At 36.2% G+C, this 27,046-nt stretch overlaps 1 protein-coding gene across 1 annotated transcript; it reads right to left on the reverse strand.

Moving 5' to 3' along the window:
• Positions 1–1,195: 1,195 nt before the first annotated feature.
• On the reverse strand, positions 1,196–27,046 carry LOC136043760 (actin-related protein 6-like). Its single transcript, XM_065728676.1, has 6 exons — positions 26,938–27,046; positions 22,038–22,230; positions 8,854–9,064; positions 4,513–4,591; positions 4,340–4,454; positions 1,196–1,334 (listed from the first exon to the last, which is right to left on the reverse strand). Exons 1-6 carry the CDS (start codon positions 27,044–27,046, stop codon positions 1,205–1,207), a joined length of 837 nt encoding a protein of 278 aa, XP_065584748.1. The 3' UTR covers positions 1,196–1,204.

Raw genomic sequence — 27,046 nt, forward strand, 5'->3', positions numbered from 1 at the left:
CCAGATCGGGGAAATCGGGAAAACGACTATTTCTAATTTAATCTGGTCCCGTTCCTGATACGCCTGCCAAATTTCATCGTCCTAGCTTACCTGGAAGTGCCTTAAGTAGCAAAACCAGGACCGACCGACAGACAGGCCGACAGAATTTGCAATTGCTATATGTCACTTGGTTAATACCGAGTGCCATAAAAACACTATGCTACAATGAGATTAACCGAACAGACGGACCAAAGGATGATGAGGCGATAAACGATAAAAAGCTGATTCCGACAATCTTCCATGCAGGAGGGCTAACTTTGCACTTATATCAGGAACATCAAACTTACAAATTATCTTACCATTGCTATACCAAGGGGGGAGATAAAGTAAAAATTTACAATATCTGAAATAAAAAGTCCGAATCTGATTAACATCATTTTTCTTTAGAAGGGGATAAAGGCCAGATAGATAAAGGACAGATTGCTCACAGAATGTAGCATATAGCCTACCCAGTGCACGTCTATTATACTTCCCTCAATTAGCAACTATCTTAGAATAGCCTGGGCCGTATTCACATCAGCCAGCCAGCGTTTAGCCAGGAAACACATAAGTCGCAAGAACTCCAGTCTCATTAAGGAGAGACTGCTAGCCTATATACTGATTTTTGCTCATTTCGGACAGGCCCAACATGACAAAAACAAAACCATAGGCTACTAAGTCAACACAACAGCATAGCCCAGGCAGAAGCAGCTTACTAAGCCCAGTACAAAACATTAGTTAAGTTCAAACAGCTCAACAGTTGTTATTAATTATCAATCTACAGCAAAAGACAGAAAATTGCAAATCTTGAGCAATGTTCTTAGTGCTCTTTAGCCGAAAATATAGGAATAATAGGATTTTAGCCAAAATATAGGCATTTTATAGGAGTACATTAAAATATAGGAATTTATTGGAATTTATAGGCGAGTCCGAACACAGTAACATAGAAACTACCAAAACCGCACCCAGGGGGTTGGCTACCAAGTTTCAACCCCACCCCAATTTTTTTTTTTGATATATCATGCTGTTCTACAAATCATACTTTAATACTACTTAGTGGAATAAACAACCAAAATCGTCTAACCTTGCATGCATATGTGTCTAGTTCTAAAAAAAAACACCCGAGAACCTAGAAAAAAATAGAAATGAATTTGAAAAAGACAATGGGTTTGTATTTCAAAATGCACTATTTGGAATACTTATCTTCGAAAATATTATATCCATGTTCATCGTATTCTTTTCTATTAACAAAAAACTTGCTTGATCCAGGTTCTTTTGAAAACGCCGCACCTCCATGCCAAGCATAGGTAATTGGACTGAAAAATATAATCGAACTTAAGATTGAAGTGAGTGAATTTGATTGATAATTCCAAGTTTGAAAAATTTCTAATTTTTTAAATTAATACAAAATACAGGGTTCTTCTTCCCCATTTTCATCTGAAATTAGGGGAAAAGGATCAACTCGTTATGTTTACGCAATCAGTCATAAGAACGTAATTACTATAACCTCATAGCTTGTGGTATGGACATTTCAACTATTCAGGCAATACGTAAAGAGAGAAAAAAAACCATATCCAAAAATAAATCTTGGAGCCAAATTTTTCTCACAAGGGAACCTCAGAGGCCAATTCTAGTTTTCTGCTCTTATAGAAATGTGCAGAATATTTTTTAGACGTTTGAGCTCGAAACCTGTTTTAATCCTGCCCCCCCCCCAGCTAAAAATATACCATCTTCATAATTAGATTCCTTCTATCTATTATCTCAAATAATACCACCATATTTTTTCCAGTAATTAAAAGTCGATAGTAAATGAGCCTTCTAAAAGCCCAATCGATTAACTTTTGACAAAATACCGTCGAGGAACTTGGATTATTATTTTAGGTTAAAAAAATATTCCAAAAAAGTAAGGACTAACATTGTGGATTGGCAAAGAACATTTTAGTCGCAAATAGCAACATTTCTAGAGGCCGATTATACTTACTCCATCAACAAATGCACTCCAACAAACCCCCTCCAGTCAAAGAGGCAATAAAACGCGAAAAATATTACCAAAAATAATTTTTCAACCTAGTGGAAATATATTATAATTATGATCAAAACCAACTATATTAGTTGGTCTTGAAACATATTATAATAATAGTCAAACCAACTATAGATAGATAGATAGATAGATAAGTGTATTTCAAAAGCCTAAGGGCCATATACACACAACAATATAAATAAATAACACACAAGCAAGAAAATTAAACAACAGTACAAATTACAAGCACGCACAGAAACAGAATACAGCGCGAAAATATCTAAACTAACGACAAAATAAGTTAATCATAAAAACTTTTCTTCTTACTAAGGATTAACGGACTTTTCCCCTTTATTAATGATATTTTCACTCTTAACAACCTATTCTAAAAATATTGCCAAGGACCCCCACGCTTAATTGGTCGTCCCATAAATCTTCCGCTTTCCCGATTGAAAGAGAGAGAAAAAAAAGAGAGAAAAAAACTATATATATTATAGTTATATCATCAGTTTCAGTTTCCTTCGTTTTTTATGGACTGAGTCAGAATGGCAACTTAAACACTCATATGTAAATTAGGATAGCTACGCTAAAGATACTTGAGTGCCCACTAAAAATAAATACATATACATATATATATACATATATATACATATATATATATATATATATATATATTATATATATATATAATATATATATATATATATATATATATATATATATATATATATATATATATATATATATATATATATATATATATATATATATATATATAGATTAATAAGTAATACAATTAGGATAATATAACCCTGCAAAAGCCCCTTTCCAGCTTAATGACTCAAATACACACAACATACGACAAATGACGGTACAGGTTCACAAGAATAGCGCTTTTAATCAGATTATGTTCTTGAAATTCGTCAAAATCATATTATTTTAGGATACTAAGTTACTGATATATCCTTTTGCACAATTTCACCGCACACCGATCGATGAAGTCAGATCTCTTCTAACGGAAAAACCGACGACTGCAAGATAAAACACGAATATTACCTAACAGTTTTATATTTTCCGAAGTCAGGATGGTAGTTTGCAATCCACCATCCCAAAATCAGATTTTCAATGACAGCGACATTTTAACGAAAATTTTTAAATTGGGGCTGCATCCCACAAGTCGTACTGATTATAATTACTTACTCGTTATTATCTTCATTCTAAAATAGCGTCGAAGACAACACTGCCTTTCCATCAGAAACATCAAAAACAAGAAGAACAACAGGGAATTTTTTTCGTAAGACAGTGGAAATCTAACTTGAATGAATATTTCGGCTCTATGTCCAAGGGTCGTCATCAGCACAACATAATTATATAAAAGATAAAAACTTACAACAACATACGACCAATAAAACTAAAATGAAACTTTTTTCAAAACAGTCCTAGCATCTTTACTCCAGCGAAGCGGAGTCCTGGTTGAACTTCGCTGAGGTAAGGATGGTAGGACTGTTCAAAAAAAAATTCATTTTAGTTTTATTGGTCGTATGTTGTTGGAAATTTTTCTTCTTCTATACATTTATGTTTAGCTGAGGACGGCCTTTGGACATAGGGCCAATATATTCATTCAAATTAGATTTCCACTGAATTACGAAAATAACTCTCTAGTGTTCTTCTTGTTTTTGATGTTTGTGATTATCTTCATTCTAAAATAGCGAATAAAAATGATGTAAACCCCCCTAATATGTAAAGTGAAAGGGGGCTATCGTCTCAGTTTTTCTACAAACACGAAAGAAGAGAAGCGAAAAATAATAGCAGATTTAAAACATAGTAACAAACAAGAGCGAAAATTGCAAAAAAAACACAGTAGCAATAATGAAAGTAGTAACATTTTTTACGTTAACATTTACGTTAACGTTTTATTAACATTGTATTCTCTGAGTTTAGCATTTATTTACGGTTTACATATATGTTGTTTCTTCTTTTTTCACAAAGGATAAACTTAGGGAACAAAATATATAATTCTGTTGGAGAAAAAAATGCATTGGACAAGATCTTTGTCAATTGAAATAATCATCACGTCAGACATACAATATAGTCCCTTTTTTTAATTACAAGGGGAGCAAAAAACCGTTTACCCACATGAGCGTAGCTTGGATAGAGGGGTAAGACTGGGTCTCTCATAGAAAACTAATCGCCTTCTTCTTCTCCAAGAAATACCACTAGTTACATTCATGTATGCTCTCCCCTCTTTGCAGGCACCTATAACGGCATATAATTTGCATATATTAAAATCGATTTACTTACTTTGAAGGAACGACTACACCAACCTCCATAATAGAGGGTGCCATAAACCTCACATCAGTTTCAACTCGGTCACGGAATCCAGGGATAACACAGTTGCCACCAGCTAATACAATATTTTTAAATAAATGGGAGTGCAATTCAGGAGGGCAACTTTCAATGGTATGATGATATGCCCATCTGAGGAATTCCTAGATCTGAAGGGTGGAATAATACTTCTGGCACGGTGAATCGTTCATTTGTCAAACGCAGGGTCTAGAAAAATCTACAATTTATTAAGCCATTAGACTCAAAACCGTAACCAGGTCAAGGGCGGTAGGATGTAGGCCCTTTCACAATCAAAATATGAAAAAATTACATACGAAAAAGCACTTTTGGTTATTTAAGGACTGAAAAGGTTCCGTTTCAAGGTCTACTCACCTCAAAACCAGTTCGAAGTCAAAATATTCAATTTCTACACATGAGATTCTATAGAAATATTTTTCATTTATCTTCATGAACCAAGGCTTCTTTCAATCAATCGATTCAATAAATGTTAAGCGGCAAGTTCACTTTTAACTGTTTAAAATAGCAACTGAAAATGTTTCAAAATATTCATATAGGATTATCAGTCAACCTCACTGTCAGAATATTTAAGGTTTTCAAATTCGGACCATTCTTGGGAGATTTCTACTTATTCTCGCCTCCTCCCCAACTAGAAAAATAGGATATTGTGACCAATTTATGAGCCTTTCTCTTGCTTTGTTTTTATCTCTTCCCCCTTCATAAGCAAAAAGGCATGTCCTCCGACGTACCTGCCCCGATGCACCTGTATGCTCTCTCATTTTTTATCTTATTGCTTATCCTAATTCCTTTGATGGTAAAAAAAATTGCATTAAGGTGAAACCACTTCCCAAACTTCATTCATTTCTTAAAGATCAACAAGTCAAACATTTTGAATTCCTAAAAACTAAACACAAAATAAAGAAAACTAAAGAAAAGAGGCAGTATCAGAAGAACACGGGTTAGAAAAAAATTATTTGATATATCGGTGCAAAAGTAAAAAAAGCTTATAAAACCGTAGATTTCAAGATATAACTTCCCGAAGTTAAATGCTCCAAATTTGAATCTTTAAATTTCCGATATAACCCTGATTATATCCGAAGTCTTCCATTTTCGATGTAATCCTAAAGACCGATAAACGATTGTTCAACAGCTTTGTAACCAGAAATATTCTAACAAGAATAACAAGTATGTATAAAATAAGCCCAAATGTAAACAGAGAAACCCAATACATAAAAAGCCCCTAGCCTTTTCTTTAAAGCGTTAACCTTTGGGATCGTTTTCTGACAGTCATTCCTTAAAAATTTGCACTTCCCCAATGTGCAAGTCTCACTTCAGTACTAAATTACTGGAAATGAAAAGGGCAATAAAATATACAAAAAAATATACAAGGACAATATCAATATGAAATCAAAACCTAAACTATCTTCACTTTATCACACGTTTGAACCAGGAAGTTCTTATTTCCGTAGGAATTGTAATATTTACAAGCATCAAGATTTCAAATGTAAAAATTCTTTAGAAAGTTTTACATTTGATGAGGGATCCGATGTTCTACCAAATCGAAACTCATGAATAAGGAAAAGGACAATGTATGCATGAAAAACAACCTTAGAATTACTTCAAATATACTATGCAAACTGATCTCAATCTGCCTCCATCCGAATGGACATCAGCTAAGAGCCTAATCTGAAACACCAGTGGCAAGGGTTGTCAATTCCTTCTGCTGCGCTAACTTACATGCAACATGTATGCATAAATAAAAAAAAAAAAAGCCAGAATAGCACTTCTAAGGGATACAAAAAGGCAGCCCTAAGTCACTTATCCTGCAGCAGCAACCAAGTCTTCCACTGTTGAACTTATACCAGGTAAAAATGATCATCAGAACTGTAGCCTTAACATTTTGGTTGAAAATCAAATATTGGAAATTATCTAGTCAGCTGACAATGTTATTTCTGTCCACAAGACAAACACCTGAGTTGTGCCCAGCTACATACTTAGGGACAGCCTTTAAAAGTAAACGCTACAAAGCGTGATAACAAGTCTTATTTCTCAAATCATTCCAATCTAAACAGGTTTTGCATTGGCCTGGATGTACAAGTACTTGGGAAAAAACTTAGCCATTTTCACAAAAAAGTGACTTTAGCGACCATTCGAAAATAGTGACAAATAGTCACCAGCTTTAATAATAGTGACTTTTAGTTGAAATTATGACCACGTTGGAGCCCTGCTAAAGGTAAAAGCATAAGGCCAACTGTATATTTGGCGTTTTACTAAACCGAATTATATTACTGTTACATTACAAAATATTTGCTTTTGTACTTATTACAAAATTGAAAATAAAAAAAAATTACAGTTAAACCAGACCAGGATTTATATTAGATGCAGGCCCACTAGGTCCTGCAGCTTTAACTTTTTCCGAAATTTTGAGGATTTTCCCGAAAATCTTACAAAAACGTAGCGGCAAAAACGTTTGGGCCTAGAAATGTCAAAGCTGTAAACCTGGCCCCGAGTGAAACAAAATCTCGCGCTGGTGAGCTTTCAGCAATTAAAATCATCTTACATCAAATATTCAGTTTGATTTCATTAGTTCTTGTCAACACTCTTACTTTATTTCGGAATAAAAATTATTTTGAAATAGGGAATTTGAAAAAATTGAAACTTTGTCAACCAAAAACAAACAGAAATTAATAAAAAGAACTTTCCGAAAAAGAAGTTCTTTAAAGAAAAGTACTGGCCATATTAAACTTAAGATCAGAAAAAAAAATCTACTATAACTCAAACTCAAAGAGACCAGAACTATGGAAGTACAAATGAAACCCAAAACAAACAGAAATTAAATAAACAATTACAGCAAACAAACATACAATGGGTTCTAATATAAATGAGTAAAAAAATCTTAAAACAAGTGAAACTTAAATTGGATATGCAAATCAAGCTTGAAACGAACAACAATCTCCACAAACAAGAGTTAGGGCTTTGTCTCCTTCTTTCACTGTAAAATACTAAAACCTACTGCGTCATTGGCGCTTTACTGAAAGTGAATATTATTCGAAATATTTTTCTTTTGTACTTATTTTGAACTGGTGAGCTTTCAGCAATTAATATCATTATATATCCAATATACAGTTTAATTTTGTTAGTTCTTTCCAAGACTGTTTAAGACAAATATAGCCTTACTACAAACAAGAGTTTGGATACTGCCCCCTTCCCTAACTGCAAAAGTCTGAAGACTAATATGTCATTTGTGCTTCACTGAAAACGAATTTTATTACAAACATTTTCTTTTCCAGTTATTGCAGCTTTAAAAATGAAAATAGAATTACAGCGAAATAAAATCTTGAACTGATGATCTTTCAACAATTAATAGCATTATATATCAAACATTCATTTAATTTTATTTGTGCTTTCCAAGACTGTTCAAAAAACATAGAGTTTTCAGTAAAGGGCGAATGAAGCAGTATGTTTTAGACTTTTACAGTGAGAGAAGGAGGCAAAACCCAAATTATTGTCTCTAGAGACTTTTATTCGATTTGCGTATTCAATTGAAGTTTCACTCTTTTTAAGGTTAACTTACTTATTTATTTAATTTCTTATTTCTGATTATTTATTTAATTTCTATTTGTTTTGGGTTCATTTATACTTCAGTAGCAAAATATTTTTGTTTATTTTAAGCTTGATTTGCATATTCAACTTAAGCTATACTCGTTTTAAGATTTATTGTCTGTAGAGACTTTTATTCGATTTGCGTATTCAATTTAAGTTTCACTCTTTCTAAGATTTACTTACTCATTTATTTAATTTCTTATTTCTGGTTGTTTATTTAGTTTCTATTTGTTTGGGTTTCATTTATACTTCAGTAGCAAAATATTTTTGTTTATTTTAAGCTTGATTTGCATATTCAACTTAAGCTATACTCATTTTAAGATTTATTTATTCATTTATATTAGTATCCGTTGTATGGTTTTTGCTATGATTGATAATTTAATTTCTGTTCGTTTTGGGTTTCATTTATTCTTTAACAGAAATTTCTGGTCTTTTTAGGTTTGAGTGATTGTAGGTTTCTATTTCTTCTGATCTTAAGTTTATTATGGCCTTTACCTTTCCTTAGAAAATGTCTTGTCGGAAAGTTATTTTTTACTTAATTTATTAACAAAACCTATTTGCTTCATGTTTTTGTCTGTTGTCTAGATAAACAAAATATTTGGGGTAGAAAAGGGTGAAGAGAGTGATTTGTCGGGGTTTTGAAATTTATTAGCATAAGAAATTGCTGAAGATTGATCCGTGTGGGTATGGCACATCGAGAAACGTTTTTGGAACAGTTATACATTTTTATATTTTTTGAGAGTATATATGTTCAGTTCGCCATGGCCCAGTTGGCTTTCATTTAGCAAGTAAACATAGTATCATATCTATAAAACATAACCTATTAGCCCACAATCAATTCAAGAAAGAATAACAAGCCTAATTCATACCTGCTCCTCCTCTATTGTTTCTTCAGTTTTTTCCTTTATCTTCCCACGTTTGAGAGTCGTGAAGTCTGGTAAAACATAGTCTAAAGCTATTGTATTTTCATCACCTCTCTTTTTGGCAATTTCAAAATCTTTGGCAAAATTTTGTGATACAAAGCAAATATCCTCTTTTATTTTATTTACCACATATGTCTCATCCATGACATTAAGCTGCCTAGTAAATAAAAAATCAAAGAGAAAATAAAAATTAAAACAAGTGAGAAGAAATAATGTAAGGACACATAAATATAGTAAAATAGTAGTAGTAGTGTTAAGTAAGACTCCGAATGTATAGTTTGATTTAGCGCCTTGTTGTGTCAAAAATACGCTTCCAATATTGAGCCATGTTGTCAAATGTCTACCAAATCTTCTTGGGCTTGGGTGATATTTTGCATTAGATAATTTCCAGGCAAATGAACATTTAAACGTTGAACAACAAGGATCTTTTTTTGGATTAAATAAAAAAACTAGTTTTTGAACTGAAAGTAAGGAGCGACATTAAAACTTAAAACGAACAGTAATTATTCTGCATATGAAATGGGTTGTCCCCTCCGCAATCCCTCGCTCTTTACACTAAAATCTTTAATTGTTTTAAAAAGTAGAATTGTGGCAAAGAGTCAAACTTTAGCGTAAAGAGCGAGGGATTGCGGAGGGGACAACCCATTTCATAAACGGAGTAATTTCTGTTCGTTTTAAGTTTTAATGTCGCTCCTTACTTTCGGTTAAAAAAACTAGTTTTTTTATTTAATTTCCGAACGTTTTTGAATTAATGCATGTTTGATTTTGGCTCTTCGTACATAAATTATTAAAATGAAAGTTGCATATTAATTCTTCTTTGGCTAAATGGCTTCCTCTAAGTTTTGATCAGACGAATTTGAGAAATAAGGGGTGGGGAAGGAGGCCTAGTTGCCCTGCAATTTTTCAGTTACTTAAAGAGGCAACTAGAACTTTTAATTTTTAACGAACGTTTTTATCAGTAAAAAAATATTCGTAACTTAAATATTAACTTACGTAACAAACTTATATATTCTTATATTTTTGATTATATAAATGAGGGGGTTTGTCCCCTCGTTATTACCTCGTTCTTCACACTAGATCTTAAGTTTTGTCCCAATTCTTTAAGAATGACCCCTGAATCAGAAAGGCCATAGAATAAATAGTTGAAATTACTAAAAATATTTTCAAACAGTTCGTGGTAACGAACTGTAGTAAGGAGCGATCCGGCTCAATAGTAACCAAAACTCTAAAAAATTGAATTTTGATATCAATAGCTACATCAAAAGAATCGCATTTTAATGCTGATTTTAAATATATAAGTTTCATCAAGTTTAGTCTTAGCCATCAAAAGTTACGAGCCTGAGAAAATTTGCCTTATTTAGGAAAATAGGGAGAAACACCCCCTAAAAGTCGTAGGATCTTAACGAAAATGACACCATCAGATTCAGCGTATCAGAGAACACTATTGTAGAAGTTTCAAGCTCCTATCTACAAAAATGTGGAATTTTGCATTTTTTGCCAGAAGACAAATCAGGGGTGCGTGTTTATTTGTTTGTTTTTTTTTCCCAGGGGTCATCGTATCGACCAAGTGGTCCTAGAATGTCGCAAGAGGGCTCATTCTAACGGAAATGAATAGTTCTAGTGCCCTTTTTAAGTGACCAAAAAAATTAGAGGGCATCTAGGCCCCCTCCCACGCTCATTTTTTCCCCAAAGTCTACGGATCAAAATTTTGAGATAGCCATTTTGTTTAGCATAGTCGAAAATCATAATAACTATGTTTTTGGGGATGACTTACTCCCTCACAGTCCCTGGGGGAGGGGTTGCAAGTTACAAACTTCAACCAGTGTTTACATATAATAATCGTTATTGGGAAGTGTGCAGACGTTTTCAGGGGGGATTTTTTTGGTTTTGGGGGTAGGGTTGAGGGAGGGGGCTATGTGGGAGGATCTTTCTTTGGAGAAATATGCCATGGGGTAAAAAATTCAATGAAAAGGGCGCAGGACGAATCTGGTCACGTTAGAAAAAAACGTCAAATTAAGAGCTTAATATACAATGCTGGGTGTTCGGAGCCTCTCTATTATGGAGTATAATTTGAAAATAACACAACTGTACGAGCGATAAAACATATATACCACAACCATAACTCAACTAACGAAAGAACTGCTAAGAGATAACACAACTATAAAGGGAAAACAGGTGAAAACTAACGGGAAAATAAACGAACTAAGAGGTGGAAGGGGCCCAGAGAAAAAATATAATCCTTTTTCAATTTTGAGCCTAACTTCCGCAAAGGAGTGATAATGTCAGAAGCCCCGAAATAACGAATTATTTTCTTTTCAAACAGTTCGTGGTAAGGAACTGTAGTAAGGGGCGACCCGGCTCAATAGTAAACGGAACTCTAAAGAACGGAATTTTGATGCTAAAAGATACATCAAAAGAATCGAATTTTTACGCTGATTCTAAATATATAAGTTTCAATTAATTTAGTCTTTGTCATCAAAAGTTACGAGCCTGAGAAAATTTGCCCTATTTTGGAAAAAAGGGGGAAACATCCCCAAAAAGTCATAGAATCCTAACAAAAATCACACTATCGCATTCGGTATATCAGAGAACTCTATAGCAAAAATTTCAAGCTCCTATCTAAAAAATTTGGAATTTTGTATTTTTTGCCAGAAGACAAATCACGGGTGCGTGTTTATTTATTTGTTTGTTTTTTTTCCAGGGGTCATCTTATCGACCAAGTGGTCCTAGAATGTCATGAGAGGGCTCATTCTAATGGAAATGAAAAGTTCTAGTGCCCTTTTTAAGTGACCAAAAAAATTGGAGGGCAAATAGGCCCCCTCCCATTGTCATTTTTTCCAAAAGTCAACAGATTAAAATTAACAACAGATTAAATTCAACAGATTAAAACAGATTCAACAGAAATTACTCCGTATATGAAATGGGTTGTCCCCTCCGCAGTCCCTCGCTCTTTACGCTAAAGTGTTTAATTGTTTTAAAAAGTAGAATTGTGGCAAAGAGTCAAACTTTAGCGTAAAGAGCGAGGGACTGCGGAGGGGACAACCCATTTCATATACGGAGTAATTTCTGTTCGTTTTAAGTTTTAATGTCGCTCCTTACTTTCAGTTAAAAAAACTAGTTTTTTCTTATTTAATTTCTGAACGTTTTTGAATTAATGCATGTTTGGTTTTGGCTCTCCGCACATAAATTATTAAAATGAAATTTGTATATTAATTCTTTTTTTGGCTAAATGGCTTTCTCTTAGTTTTGATCAGACGATTTTGAGAAATAAGGAGTGGAGAAGGAGGCCTAGTTGCCCTCCAATTTTTCGGTTACTTAAAAGGGCAACTAGAACTTTTAATTTTTAATGAACGTTTTTATTAGTAAAAAATACACGTAACTTAAGAATTAACTTACGTAACAAACTTTCCTAACCTTATATTTTTATTATGTATTAGCATAAAGAGTGAAGTATTTATCTCCTCCTAAATACCTCGCTGTTCATGCTCAAGTATTTTTAGAACCCCTCATATGCGTAATAATCTCTGTTCGTTTTAAGTTTTAATGATATTCCTTACTTTCAATTGAAAAAACTTTTTCATGTTTATATTTTTATTGTTTTTTTTATAGTAATGCTAGAAAATCTTGCGCCCTTTTCATTGAATTTCTCTTCCCCCATGAAATATTCCTCCAAGAAAAGATCCTCCCACAGGGGGCTTAGCCCCCTCCCCTAAACCCCACACCCAAACAAAAAAAAATCCCCCTGAAAGCTTAGGTATACTTCCCAATAACCATTACTGTATGTAAACATTGGTCGAAGTTTGTAACTTGCAGCCCCTCCCCTAGGGACTGTGGGGGAGTAAGTCATCCCCAAAGACAGTTATTATGGTTTTCGACTATGCTGAACAAAATGGCTATCTTAAAATTTTGATCCGTTTACTTTGGGAAAAAATGAGCGTGGGAGGGGGCCTAGGCGCCCTCCAATTTTTTTGGTCACTTAAAAAGGGCACTAGAACTTTTCATTTCCATTAGAATGAGCCCTCTTGCAACACTCTGCTTTTGGTCGATACGATGACCCCTGGAAAAAAAAGAGGTTCCGAGGAACCTCTCAGAACCTGGAACATAACGTTTTACCAACTCAGCTACTTCGGCTTGAATACATTTACTTTTTTTAATTTTTTATTTATTTTTTTAGTTTTCTTTTTCTCCCTTTTTTTCAGTTTTTTCTTTTTTTAGTTTTTTTCAGTTTTTAGTTTTTTTTATTAGATTTTAGTTTTTTTTTTGTTTTTTTTTTAGTTTTTTTTGTAGTTTTTACCTTTTTTTTAGTTTTTTTCTTTTTTTTTTCTTTTTTAGTTTTTTTCCTTTTTTTAGTTTTTTTTGTAGTTTTTACCTTTTTTAGTTTTTTTTTCTTTTGTATTAATGCTGAAGCCAAGGTTCGTACCTGGAACCTCTGGGACCTAGAACCTGGAACATAACGCTTAACCAACTGAGCTACTTGGGCTTGAATACATTTGTTTTTGAATTGGTATATGATGAAATAATTCAGACGTCATATGCGGACAGTGACGTCAGTCGACAGACAGAGAAACAACTTGTTTTTATATAGATCTATATATATATATATATATAAATAAGTTGTCTGTGTCTGTGTGGGTCTGTCTGTCGGGTGACGTCATGTTTGTGTATTGACTGACGTCATGTTTGTCGACTGACGAAATTACAGACCGGGAGATCGGGACACAAATGACGACCTGGACACCGGCAAGCACCGGGACACAAATGACAACCGGGACACAGGGAGTATAAATGACAACCAGGACATAAATAAAAAAAACTAAAATACCTAAAAAAAAGGTAAAAACTACAAAAAAACTAAAAAGAAAAAAAAAACTAAAAAGTAATATAAAAACTAAAAAATCTAAAAAACTACAAATACTAAAAAAAAGAAGAAGAGGAAAAAAATGAAAAATAAAAGAGAAAAACAAAACTAAAAAAAATAAAAAGAAAAAAAAAAATAAAAAGAAAAAAGAAAAAAAACTAACAAAACAAAAAAAGTAAAAACCAAAAAAAACTAAAAAGAAAAAAAGGGAAAAATACAAAAATTTATTTCATCATATACCATTTCAAAAACGAATGCATATACAGACCGGGACACCGGAATACAAATGACAACCGGGACACAGGGAATATAAATGACGACCGGGACACAGGGACACAACTACAACGGGGACGCCGGGGAGCACAGGGGGATATATAAGTGACGAAGGGGACACAGGGAATGTTCGATTAGCAATCACCATCAACAAAACTCAAGGGCAATCATTAGAATCATGAGGTATCACTACAAAAACTAAAAAAAAGGTAAAAAACTAAAAACTAAAAAAAAGACCAATTCAAAAACGAAAGTATATACAGACCGGGACACCGGGACACAAATGACGACCGGGACACCGGGACACAAGGACTATAAATGACGCCCAGGACACTCAAAGAGAAATCACAGACTGAGACACCGGGACACAAATGACGACCGGGACACAGGGAATATAAATGACGACCTGGACATAGGGACACAACTACAACGGGGACGCCGGGGGGCACAGGGGGATATATAAATGACGACGGCGACACAGAGAATGGTCGATTAGCAATCACCATCAACAAAGCTCAAGGGCAATCATTAGAATCATGAGGTATAGATCTGAATACGGATTGTTTTCCCATGGACCATTATATGTTGCATGTTCAAGAGTCGGTAAACCTGACAATCTATTTATATGCACAGACAACGGGACAGCGAAGAATGTTGTATATTCGCAAGTTTTACGTAGTTAAAAACATATATATATATATATATATATATATATATATATATATATATATATATATATATATATATATATATATATATATATATATATATATCTATATTCACAGGTGGGACATAGGGACACAACTACAATGGCGCGTAACTAATATGGCGCGTAACGACTTACGCGCACGGGGTGGCTTGGGGGGCGCGAAGCGCCCCCACCAACTAGGTGTTGGGGTGGCGCTCAGTACATAGAGTCTGTAGATTCTAGTGCTGAGTTTCTCAGATTCACTTATCTACTAATTTAATAGCTAATTTCTGTTCATTTTGGGCATATTTAAGCAATTTATCAATTTTTGGACAAAGCAAAATTTATTTAAATAGAATAGACTCACCTAGCATAAAGAAAAAAAAAATAAAGCCATACCCCAGAAAAACATATAAAGGAACTAAGCATTGTGGATTTAGTTATAACAACCATGGCTGAGTAGTATTGTTGGTGAGTGTGAGACGGTTTGCAGACGAAAGTAATGTTTATAAATAGTTCACTGATTAATAAAGAAAAACAAAAAACTAACATATTTTATAGAATTTTAAACTCTCCCTCCAGTTTCTTCCAAGCAGACCTTGGTCTGAAGACCACGTGCCACTGGATATGGGGGAACCCCCTAACTAAACGCCCCACGCAAAGGGTGACCTTGACCTCACAAAGTGGGTGGAGCCCACCCTAGGGAGACTCAATACTTAGGCTCCCCTAGCTAATGAGGTTTGCAACCCTTCACCCGAACCGAAATGCAACGAATAGTGATGTTTTTGCCTCAGATGATCGATCATTTTTTTTTACCTTCAAGACCTCAGCATGTCCCCCGACCGAGATTTTAACATTATTTGAGCGTTATTGACCAAGGTGGTCTTCACCTGGTCAACTGGAACGTTCCGACCCTTAACTTCCAGGAGAGAAGTCAATGCTTGCGCTAAAACCCAAGCGTTTTGGTGAGGCTGTAGTAGACGTATTTAGCTATCAGGCATTTAAGCTATCACCTAATCTGGTCGGGTGATCAGAGAACTAAAGCCAATGGAGTCACATGTGTGTTAGACTCTCGGACAAGGAGGTACCTTCTTTCTTAAGGGCAGATATCAGACAGGATACTAACAGCGCAAATCCAGCACAAATATGGAAAATGGACCATCATTGTCTGCTACGCCCCAGCAAACCAGGCCTCAGATGAGACGAAAGGTCGTTTTTACGCCCAACTGTCTAGCATCTCAGCAAAAGTATCCCCTCATGATGTTTTAACCCTTCTTTGCGACTTCAACGGCACTGTCAGATACAGACGGCGTTCGGAACAATGTTCTAGGATCTGTACCACCTGACTACTTGAACGACAATGGGCTGATGCTCCTTCAGCTGTTCATCATGCATGATCTTGTGATCACCAACACCCTCTTCCAAAGGAAAGAGGTTCATAAAATATACCTGGTATAGCAATAACGGGCAAACAGGAATTGGATAACACCAACCACAGACTTGCTGTCTCTAGCCTCAGACTACGCTTCAAAATCAAGAAAACTGATCGCCGTCCACCCAAACTAGACCTGAACAATGTCACAAACTCCAACATGCGCCAGGTTTATGCTGTCTCCACCTCAAACCATTTTGATTGTTTTGGTCAAGTTTTAGAATCTGAAGAAGCTTGGCAACTATTAAAAAACAGCGTATAGCTTTTTTAATAGTTTCAGTCGGGTTTCGGTCGTCTGAAACCCGAAAAAAAGTACTGGATATCGCACGAAACTCTAGATATAATTGAAAAGCGTCACAAAGCACACCTAGCGAAGGACATGGTTATATACAGACGTGCAAACGGCGTAAGAAATAAATTCCTCCACGGAGACAGAAGGCTGTTCACCGAGAAAAAGGGTGCCAATCTTGAGGAGGCAGCCAAAATGGGTGACACATGCGCTTTATATAAACACCTTCGGGATCTTAAAGATGGAAAGCCATCTTCCCTAAGGCCTACCACATCTAATGATGGAGATGTTCTTACTGACGAGAGCGCTCATTTGTCGGTCTGGAAAGATCACTTCTTTTCACTGCTAAACCTGGAGTGTGTTAGCCAGCCCGACCCTGACCTTCTTCAAGTTGCATCTAACACCCCTGAGGCCCCGTGTGAGAGTATGCAGCACCCTTCTACCTCTACAGAAATTGTGAAATCTCTGAAACAGATGAAAAACAACCAAATCCCTGAAATACGTGGCATACCTGCAGAACTGCTGAAATTTGGTGGAGCTGCGACCTTTTTCTGGCTCCAAGTATTGTTTTACATAGTTTTGTACATAATAGATTCCTAAGACTGGCGAGCCGGCATCAATGCGTCTCTTTGGAAGCGGAAAGGCAGTCGCAGAATCTGCTCCGACTATCGTGGTTCACACTCCTCTCTGTGCCCGGGAAACTCTCCGTTATGACTCTCTTGGACCACTGCACCACTTTCCTCAGAAGCCAATGAAAAATCCAACAGGCTGGCTTCATGCCAGGAAGGTCTACCGTGGAGTAATTATTCACAATCGTCAGCTGGTAGAGAAGACTCGAGAATTACAATAAAATCATGTGTTGCCTTTATGGATTTCAAGGCTGCTTTCGATTCTGTCGACCGGCAATTACTCTGGCTCATACTAAAAACAACAGGACTACCAGCGGCGAACTGCAGCCTTTTCGAGCGCTTCCACGAAGGGACTGATAGCTGCGTACAAGTCAATGGAAGACGCAGCCCAGCTTTTGAAATCAATACTTGAGTCCGTCAGGGCAGTGTTGCTAATCCAGAGCTCTTTAGTTGTGTCATCGATTACATTATGACTCAGACCATAAACCGTCCAGCTTGGGTTGCAGTACGGCGATAGAGTACTTTCAGACGCCGACTATGCCGATGACCGAGCTCTTGTCTCTGATTCACCGTAGAAGCTCACGGAAGCTCAACAGATCCTTGCTGATGAAGTTTAAAAGATAGTCCTGTCGAGTAATTGGCAAAAGACAAAAGTGATGTTTGTTGAACCCTGCAACTCACCGCGTTTGCCGCCAGTGCTAATGGTCGGTTACAAACCAGCTGAGATTGTAAGGAATTTCCATACCTCGGCTATATCCACTCAAATGACGGACCAATCATAAAAGATCTAGTGCCCCGAGTCACAAGGGCCTCAGCAGTGGTGGGAAGACTAAGTGCCCTCTGGAAGAAACCTTCTATCAGTCGTAGGACCAAGATGCGCATATACAATATTTTGGTGGGATCCGTACTTCTTTACACACCCAAAACCTGGCCAGCACTCAGTCTTTGCTTAGCACCGTAAATATAGTACAAATGAAACATCTTCGTCTCATTGAAGGACTACACTTGCACGATTTTGTTAGCAGCAAGAACTTCCTGGCGTTAACTATTCAAGCGACCTTCTCAATCCAACTCACCCAGCAAACAATACGTTGATACGGAAATCTCCTTCACATGCCCCCCGACACTCATGTACGAACGATTTTCGACTTTGATCCAGTGCTGCATGGCAGGGAACGCCCAAGAGTTCATCCCCCAAAAAGATGGAATTACACGGCAGGTGCCTTCTTAGCTATGGTAAATATTCAGGAGGATGTCCTCATCCTTGCAAGAGACTGGTCCAAATGGAGGCACCCTATAGCATCACTCTTGACACCGAAAGCGTTACGGCAGGAGCATGAAGTCGAAGTAAGTCAAAGCCAGCGTTTCAACCTTAAAAGAAGACTTCGTAAAGACAAAGATTAATTTTTAGTTTAAGGTGAGAGCAGTGGCGTTAGATTCGAGAGATGCAAGTAATGAAATCTCCACTCTTTTAACCCTCTCCCTGATATTGAAAATATTTGAAAAATTCCGTTTTACCCAATGGGTGAGTTATAAAGACTAAATAGAAAAAGTAAACTGCATGAGAAATATAGACAACTTGGGGTGTCACACAGGGGGAGGGGGCACCCCCTTCAAGGTTTTTATCCAGTCGCTAAAAATTTGTTGATAGTTTTCAGCCAATCGGTAAAAACAGTTCTACCAGCTAAATCATTTTTATGGCACTTGGTATTTACCAAGTGACATATAGCGATCGCAAATTCTGTCGGTCTGTCTGTCCCAGTTTTGCTACTTTAGGCACTTCCTGGTAAGCTAGGACGGTGAAATTTGGCAGGCACACCAGGAGCCAGACCAGATTAAATTAAAAGTCGTTTCTACGATTTGACCACGTGGGAGGGGGGAGTTAGGGGGACGGTTAATTCGGAAAAATTAGAAAAAATGAGGTATTTTTAACTCACGAACGGGTGATCGGATCTTAATGAAATTTTATGTTTAGAAGGACCTTGTAACTCATATCTCTTATTTTATATCCCGGTCAGATCCAGTGTCATAGAGGGGGGGGGGGGCGGAAATCTTGGAAAACACTTAAAGAGGAGAAATCAGAATGAAACTTGGTGGGAAGAATAAGCACAAGTCCAAGATACGTGACTGACATAACCGGAATGGATCCGCTCTCTTTGGTGGAGTTGGGGGGGGGGGGAGTAATTTGGGAAATTTAGAAAAAATGAGGTGTTTGTAACTTACGAATGGGTGATCAGATCTTAATGAAATTTGACATTTAGAAGGATCTTGTGCTTTAGAACTCTTATTTCAAATCCCGATGACATTAGGAGGAGTTGGAGGGGAAACCGGAATTCTTGGAAAACTTGAAAAACGAGGTATCTTACGAATGAGCGATCAGATCTTAATGAAACTTGATATGTAGAAGAATATCATGCCTCGGACGCTCCTTTTTCAATTCGAATCGGATCCGGGGACATAGAGGGTTGGGGGGGGACCAGAAACCTTGGAAAAAGCTTAGAGTGGAGAGATCGGGATGAAACTTGATGGGAAGAATAACCACAAGTTATAGATACGAGATTGGCATAATTGGAACGGATTCACTCTCTTTGGGGGAGCTGCGGATCGTTAATTTGGAAAAATTGGAAAAATTGAGGTATTTTTAACTTAAGAACAGGTGACTGGATCTTAATGAAATTTGATATCTAGAAGGAATTCATGTCTCAGAGCTCTTATTTCAAACCCCAACCAGATCTGTTGACATTGGAGGAGATGGAGGGGGAAACCGGAAATCTTGGAAAACGCTCATAAACGTCGCAGATACGTGATTGACATAACCGGAGTGGATCCACTCTCTTTGGGGGAGTTAGGGGGGTTCAGTGCTTTGGGAGTTTTGTGCTTCAGGATGTGCTAGGACGATAAAAATTGATAGGCGTATCAGGGAGCTGCACAAATTGACTTGATAAAGTCGTTTTCCCCAATTCGACCATCTGAGGCGCTGAAAAGAGAGGAAAAAATTAGAAAAAATTAGGTATTTTTAACTTAAGAGTAGGTGATCGGATCTTATTGAATTTTGATATTTAGAAGGACCTCGTGACTCAGATCACTTATTTTAAATCCTGACCGACATTAAGCCTCTAATTTTCCTTTTAAACCGATCTATTGATTCTTAGAATTTTGCTAGAGCTCATACCATATGAGCTCTTGGCTTTTCCGACCTCGTCACAAGTGCCATATGAGCTCTTCACTTTTCCTGAGGCCAAAATAATTTTAAGGTAAATGGGCTGACGGAAATAAATGATGTAAAATGAATGGAAAAGGGTCAGTCTCCGTTGGTGAGAAGAAATAAGTAACTTTAATAACAATAACACTGGAAAATCTTATTTTTTTTAGGTAAATAGGCTGATAGAAATAAATGATGTCAATGAAAAAGGATCAGTCTCAAATGGCAAGAAAAAAATGAGTAACTTTAGCCGCAATAGCACGAAAAATCTTCTTTTTTTAGGTAAATGGGCTGACAGAAATACATGATGTAAAATCAACGAAAAAGGTTCAGTCTCAGTTGGCAAGACAAAATAGGTAATTCTAATAGCAATAGCACCGAACTCAGTCGGCAAAAATGACCAACCAGTCCGTAATATCCACCCTCCCTCTAAACATTTAGGCAAATGTCGAAGAAGTCGATTGTTACGACACCTCTGAAGGCAGCTATCAGACAAGCAGTAAAAACTTCGATATTTGTTATGGCAGAGGAGTTAATCGTTGGGAGGCTCCTCGTTTGAATGCAGAACCTTAAAAGGTGTTATTTGCCGCAAAATATATTTCAGAGGGGAGCAGGGGTCTATACAAGGATGAATTGTTCATACATGTAAGATAGGGCACATATAATTTTGACATCAAAAGTTATATTTTCTAACTATTTAATATATAAGCTCCATCTATTTACTGCCTGCTATTTCAGGTAAAGGTCTCTATCTCGACTCTTTGTTTGACAGGAAGCCTTCATTTATGGTCATTTTAGATATCAATCTTATACAGAAAACTTTGGTTGGCATGAAGTTCTGCTGCTTTACGATCTTAATTCGGGACCAACTAGGAGTCAGGTTGGGTAACAAGAGATAAACAAATTGCATATTTTTACTCCTTGCTCAATGGATCAGAAATATGGCAAGAGTTAGGTTGGGTAACAAGAGGTAAACAAATTGGATGTTTATACTCCTTGCTCAATGGAGCAAAAATATGGCAATTTCCAAAAAAAAAAACGTATCTTCTTCACTAGAGCTAAAAAAAAAAAATGATCAACATGTTTAAAGTCACTCAAGTTTTGCTCATAAAGTACCCCAGCCTAAGAGGCTCTATTTCACCCTAAGAGGCTGAAAATAAAATCATTTGTTTGGAACGGGAAAATAATCAGGGAGAGTTACAGTCTTTTATATATTCCTCAACATAATAAAAGAGTCAAATAATTTTCTATTTAGGTGTGTTAGCGTTTGAAAAGATATATCCGTTAGAATTGGGATAGAGAACCGTAGCTACAACTAAAAAGAACACTTTTTTCTATAGCCTAGTCTTTATTGGGTCCTAGGTGCTAAGTCCTAGCTCTATTACTGTATAGTTATGTCAAATGGTTAGTCTGGGACTTGGTGTGTTTTACCACTTAGAAGAGTTATAATAATAATCAAATAAAGTGGATCCATTTTCCTCACGATTGTATCGAGTTATGCCAACTTCGTTTAGAATAAGTTATAGATGCACATTTTTACACATCACATAAAAGGACAAGACCTATTCTAGTTAATTAAAAAAATTATCTATTAGGAAAGTAAAGCGGCATAAAGGTTAGTAAAAATGTATCACAAACATAAAATGCTTAAGGCCCAATCGTATAAGTACGAGGACAATTCCTTGTTTAGGAGTAAGGGATTCATAGTTTAGCCAAACTAGTGGCTGCAGTAGCTGTATATATAGTCCCGTATACTTACCTGTATGATATAGTATCTTTTAGATGATTGGTTAACAGCTTTCCACCGACATCAACTCTCATGGTTTTACTTTTCACTGGTTTCCCATGTACATTGGGGATAATGTGTGTGAAATTATAGCCACTATCGACGACTAGACAGCAAGCTTCACCGGGATGTTCTTTCATATATTTGTGACATGAGAGGGTGCCAGCTGAGAACAAATTTAAATTTTAGATAGGACTACAACAAGAATCCTTGAGAGAAGAAAAAAATTGGATATCAGTCGTGTAAAGATAATGAAAATGGGAATGGCCAACTATTACTAAAGCCAATCTTCACAACAGATATTGAAATACGGTTATACATTGTAACATGCTCTTGAATATAATCTCTTATGTTCTTAGTTTTCACTGATTTTCAATACCTTCAATTCACGAAAATGTAGGGAGAGGGGCAACATTGTTTTCGAAGTCTAGGGAGGGGGCAATTTTTTTTTAGTAAAAATACCAAACAAAGACTATTTTTTTTAATGCAAAGAAGGAAACTATCAAAATATAGGAGGGACGCAAAAGCACACCCTGCCACTCTCAGACTTGGGGCCACTGCTGGTTTTCCAAGTACATGAGGGATAATATAACCAGAATAAAGCCAGAATCAAAGAGAATACAGCAAGCTTCATCAGGATGTTCTTAAATATATTTGTAATAGGAGAGGGTGCTAGCTGAAACATTCAAGTTTGAGTGTCCTACAGCAACGAATGTCGAGTATTGCTTAGTCGAGATAGGTTTATTGAGAAGCTTGAATTTTTAGCATGTTGGTAAGCCTATTACTTGCTTTCAATGTTTTGTACCCCTTTGAGGGTACAAAAATTCAGTTTCGTTTCATTCGTAGATTAGTTTACATTTTATTAGATTAAAAGAATAGGGAAATCAGTTTTCAAAGACGATTGAGGGACTTTTAAATAAGAAGTAGTTTTACGACCATTATTATCTTCAGGGATTATGGGTTATACAGTTCTGTTGACAAATGTACCTTTCTTTTACTTTTAGAAGCGTTAATCTTAAGTAGTGTGATAAAGAAAAACAAAAAGAATTTCGTAGACCGCACAAGTTGTAATATTAAAATATTGCACCCGTTTCTCCATTTTTCATTTGTTTAAATTGGATCACGAAAAGCAACGGATAAATTTAGAATAACAAAAAAGCAACAGAATTCTTGAAGTTAGGCATAGATGCATAGAATAAATTAAATGGCGTTGGAAGTTTAAACCCGTGACGATTCAAACAAGTTTCAAGAGTCTACAGTTTTCATAATATTGTTGCTAAGTCGGTTCTACCATCAACGTCTTCGGCAACTACGGTTCAGGACCTCTCAAAGCATAAATATTCCAACGAAGTTTTCTTTGTAACCCGGGGAGGGAGGGGGGTACTTGGGATAAATGCCCCATGAACATCCATAAAAAAAAATTTGTATTTTTTTCTGACTTTCTTCTGTATTTTAAAAATCTATTCGGGCTCATAATATTTTCTTAAGTATATATTAAAAACAAATGTTTCAACTACGGTTCAGGACCTCTCATAGTTTAAATATTCAAAAGAAGTTTTCTTTATAATTCGGGGGGAGGGGGGTACATGGGGTGAATGCCCCATGAGTATCGATAAAAAAATTCAAATCAAATTTTTAAAAAAGTTTCAAATCACTTGAACCCCTTTAATTTATATTAAAAACAGATCGTTTACAGCTGTAAACCCCCAAAAAGCACCTTTCAGCTCTTTTCTAATTTTTCTATATGTGACTTTTCTTCAAGTTCATTGGTACCTCTCTTAGCCAAACATTCCAAGGAAGTTAAACTTCATGGAAATCTACAGCTTAAGGGCTAATTGTGAAGTATTTTGAAAAACAATATTTGCCAAACTGCTTTAAAGTGAATGTTTAAGAGCTTTCATGTAAAATCACAAAAACGGTTTGGCAAACACCTGTGCATTAGAATAATATAAACAACTTCCATCTTAAGATTAAGTCCTTTTGTCTTATTTTAGTCCGCTCCGATGTTATCCAATACGTTTAATTCACACAAAACCAAATGTTTGAGATATACCTTCATTTTTAGAACATGTGGGTCCTGATTCCTGGATTTCATATTCAAATTTACATGGTCCTGAAATGCTGGGTATAGTGGGAAAAGGAATATCTTCACGTTTCGGAGAGAAAAATTTATTTGGAAGGTGGAAGGGCTTCTAACTTTCACCTGGTAAAGCATCATCAATTTCTAAACCAAAATTTAAATTCAACAGACATAGTAGACATTCAACAATAAAGGTTACTAAATATATTCAACTGCTTTTCCTTTTAGTTACATGTATATTGACGTTACAAGCATATTGAAGATACATATATACATTAAAACAGGTATATTTGAAGTTTTTTTCACAAATTGTTTGAAAAGCTGCTGTTTATAAAGCAAAAGAAAACCTGAAACGTTCAACATAATTCATGGAAATACATTAAAGTACAAGGTCCAGGATTAGGGTAAATTAAAAATAATTAATTGAATAAGAAAGAAACTTGAATATTTCATAAATTAAATACAATTCAAACAAAAAAATATTTACTGAAATCTCAAAATCATGTGTCCCCGTTCGCCTGCAAGTCCAATAAAGACCGGGACACCGGGACACAAATGACGACCGGGACACCGGGACATCTATATATATAAAAATAAGTTGTCTGTGTGTATATGTGTCTGTCGAGTGACGTCATGTTGGTGTGTCGACTGACGTCATGTTTTCGACTGACGAAATTACAGACCGGGACATCGGGACACAAATGACGACCAGGACACCGGCACATAGGGAATATAAATGACGACCGGGATACTCAAAGAGAAAGCGACCGGGACACAAGGAATGTTCGATTAGCAATCACCATCAACAAAGCACCGGGATACAAATGACGACCGGGACACAGGGAGTATAAATGACGACCAGGACATAAGAAAAAAAAACTAAAAAAACTAAAAAAAAGGTAAAAACTACAAAAAAAAACTAAAAAGAGAAAAAACTAAAAACTAATAAAAAAACTAAAAAAGCTAAAAAACTAAAAAAGAAAAAAAGAAAAAAAGGAAAAAATTAAAAATAAAGGAGAAAAACAAAACTAAAAAATTAAAATAAAAAAAACTAAAAAGAAAAAAGAAAAAAAAACTAAAAAAAAAGTAAAACAAAAAAAAAACTAAAAAGAATGTTCGATTAGCAATCACCTTCAACAAAGCTCAAGGGCAATCATTAGAATCGTGAGGTATAACTAAAAAAAACTAAAATAAAGGTAAAAAACTAAAAACTAAAAAAAGACCAATTCAAAAACGATTGTATATACAGACCGGGACACAAATGACGACCGGGACACAAGGAATATAAATGACGCCCGGGATACTCAAAGAGAAATCACAGACTGGGACACCGGGACACAAATGACGACCGGGAAAAGGGAATATAAATGACGACCGGGACACAGGGACACAACTACAACGGGGACGCTGGGGGCACAGGGGGATATATAAATGACGACGGCAACACAGGGAATGGTCGATTAGCAATCATCATCAACAAAGCTCAAGGGCAATCATTAGGTCTAGATCTGAATACGGATTGTTTTCCCATGGACCATTATATGTTGCATGTTCAAGAGTAGGTAAACCTGACAATCTATTTATATTCACAGACAATGGGACAGCGAAGAATGTTGTATATTCGCAAGTTTTACGTAGTTAAATGGGACATAGGGACACAACTTCAATGGCGCGTAACTAATATTACGCGTAACGACTTACGCGCGCGGGGGGGGCTCGGGGGGGGGGGGGGGGGGGGGCGAATAGCCCCCACTAACTAGGTGTTGGGGTGGTGCGAAGCGCCACCCCAACAGCTAGTCTTCTATAATAACTAAAGTGTAGTTATAAATTTCTGATGTAAAATCAAAAGTCATATCTGATGTCTCTAACCGTTTTCGATGGAGTATATCTTCGGACATTTTTTATTTATATTTCTCCCATAACTCTGTAGGAGCTGATGGAAAGCCAGTTGTTAGTATGATGCCAAACAGTGCACGAATTTGACTTGGATTTGACGTTTCGCACGCGTCATTGATGCAGTTACCCCAGTGTTGGTCATTCTCCAATAAATTCAGAGCTTGGCATGCACTATGGTAGGTGTCATGTATAGTACCGTTTACAGTTCTCAAATACTCAAAGGACGTCGGACCAGGTACATTCACCAAAAGCAGGCGTAGAAAGAAGCATTCATGTTGATTGGGGTGAACGGTGTAGAGTCTTCCTATCGTGGTATCTTTGAAGATGGTAGGTTGGCCGTCGACTGACTTACCCTGTTTTCGACGTTCAAATATTTTATTGTTAGTATTCCACGTGTAATACGAAGGCACTTCAGTATACAGCAGTTTTTTGCAAAAGAATCATTTTTGCATAGCGAATAGAAAGCAGTTAACTTTGTATCCGGTGGATTCAGGGCTCTTTGTTGCACGTTGGATTCCGAAAAATAAACACGTTGACCATTCTGTAAATGTACCGCTAAGTGAACAACAGCTGGACTACGTTCATGTATCGGAAATGAAAGAATTCGCCAAACAGCTTCATTACTGCTTATGTATCTTCCAGCCTGATATCGTACGATTTCGTCGATATCTTTGATTTCGTCGATATCTTTGATTTCGGACTGCAAGCCAAAAACTGCCATGTCACTGCCTTTGTTGACGTATTTACATATGTATTTGATTGCCTTTACGGAGTTACAGTATTCAACGTTTATGTGTGCATTAAATATTTTTGATAATAACGGGGAATATGGAACAACCCACTGGTTATCTACTTCGATGGTGGTACCGTTACGCTTCTTTATTATTGCTGTTTTACCGCCATCTTCAGTAGATCTTCTTCTATACTGTGGGTAACCATCATTGCCAGTAATTGTGTTGGATGCTAAAAGTTGAGGATATTGCTTTGTGAACCTTCCTTTGGCCAT

This window comes from Artemia franciscana, unplaced genomic scaffold (assembly GCF_032884065.1).
Source record: "Artemia franciscana unplaced genomic scaffold, ASM3288406v1 Scaffold_933, whole genome shotgun sequence".
In the NCBI taxonomy this organism is placed as follows: Eukaryota; Metazoa; Arthropoda; class Branchiopoda; order Anostraca; family Artemiidae; genus Artemia; species Artemia franciscana.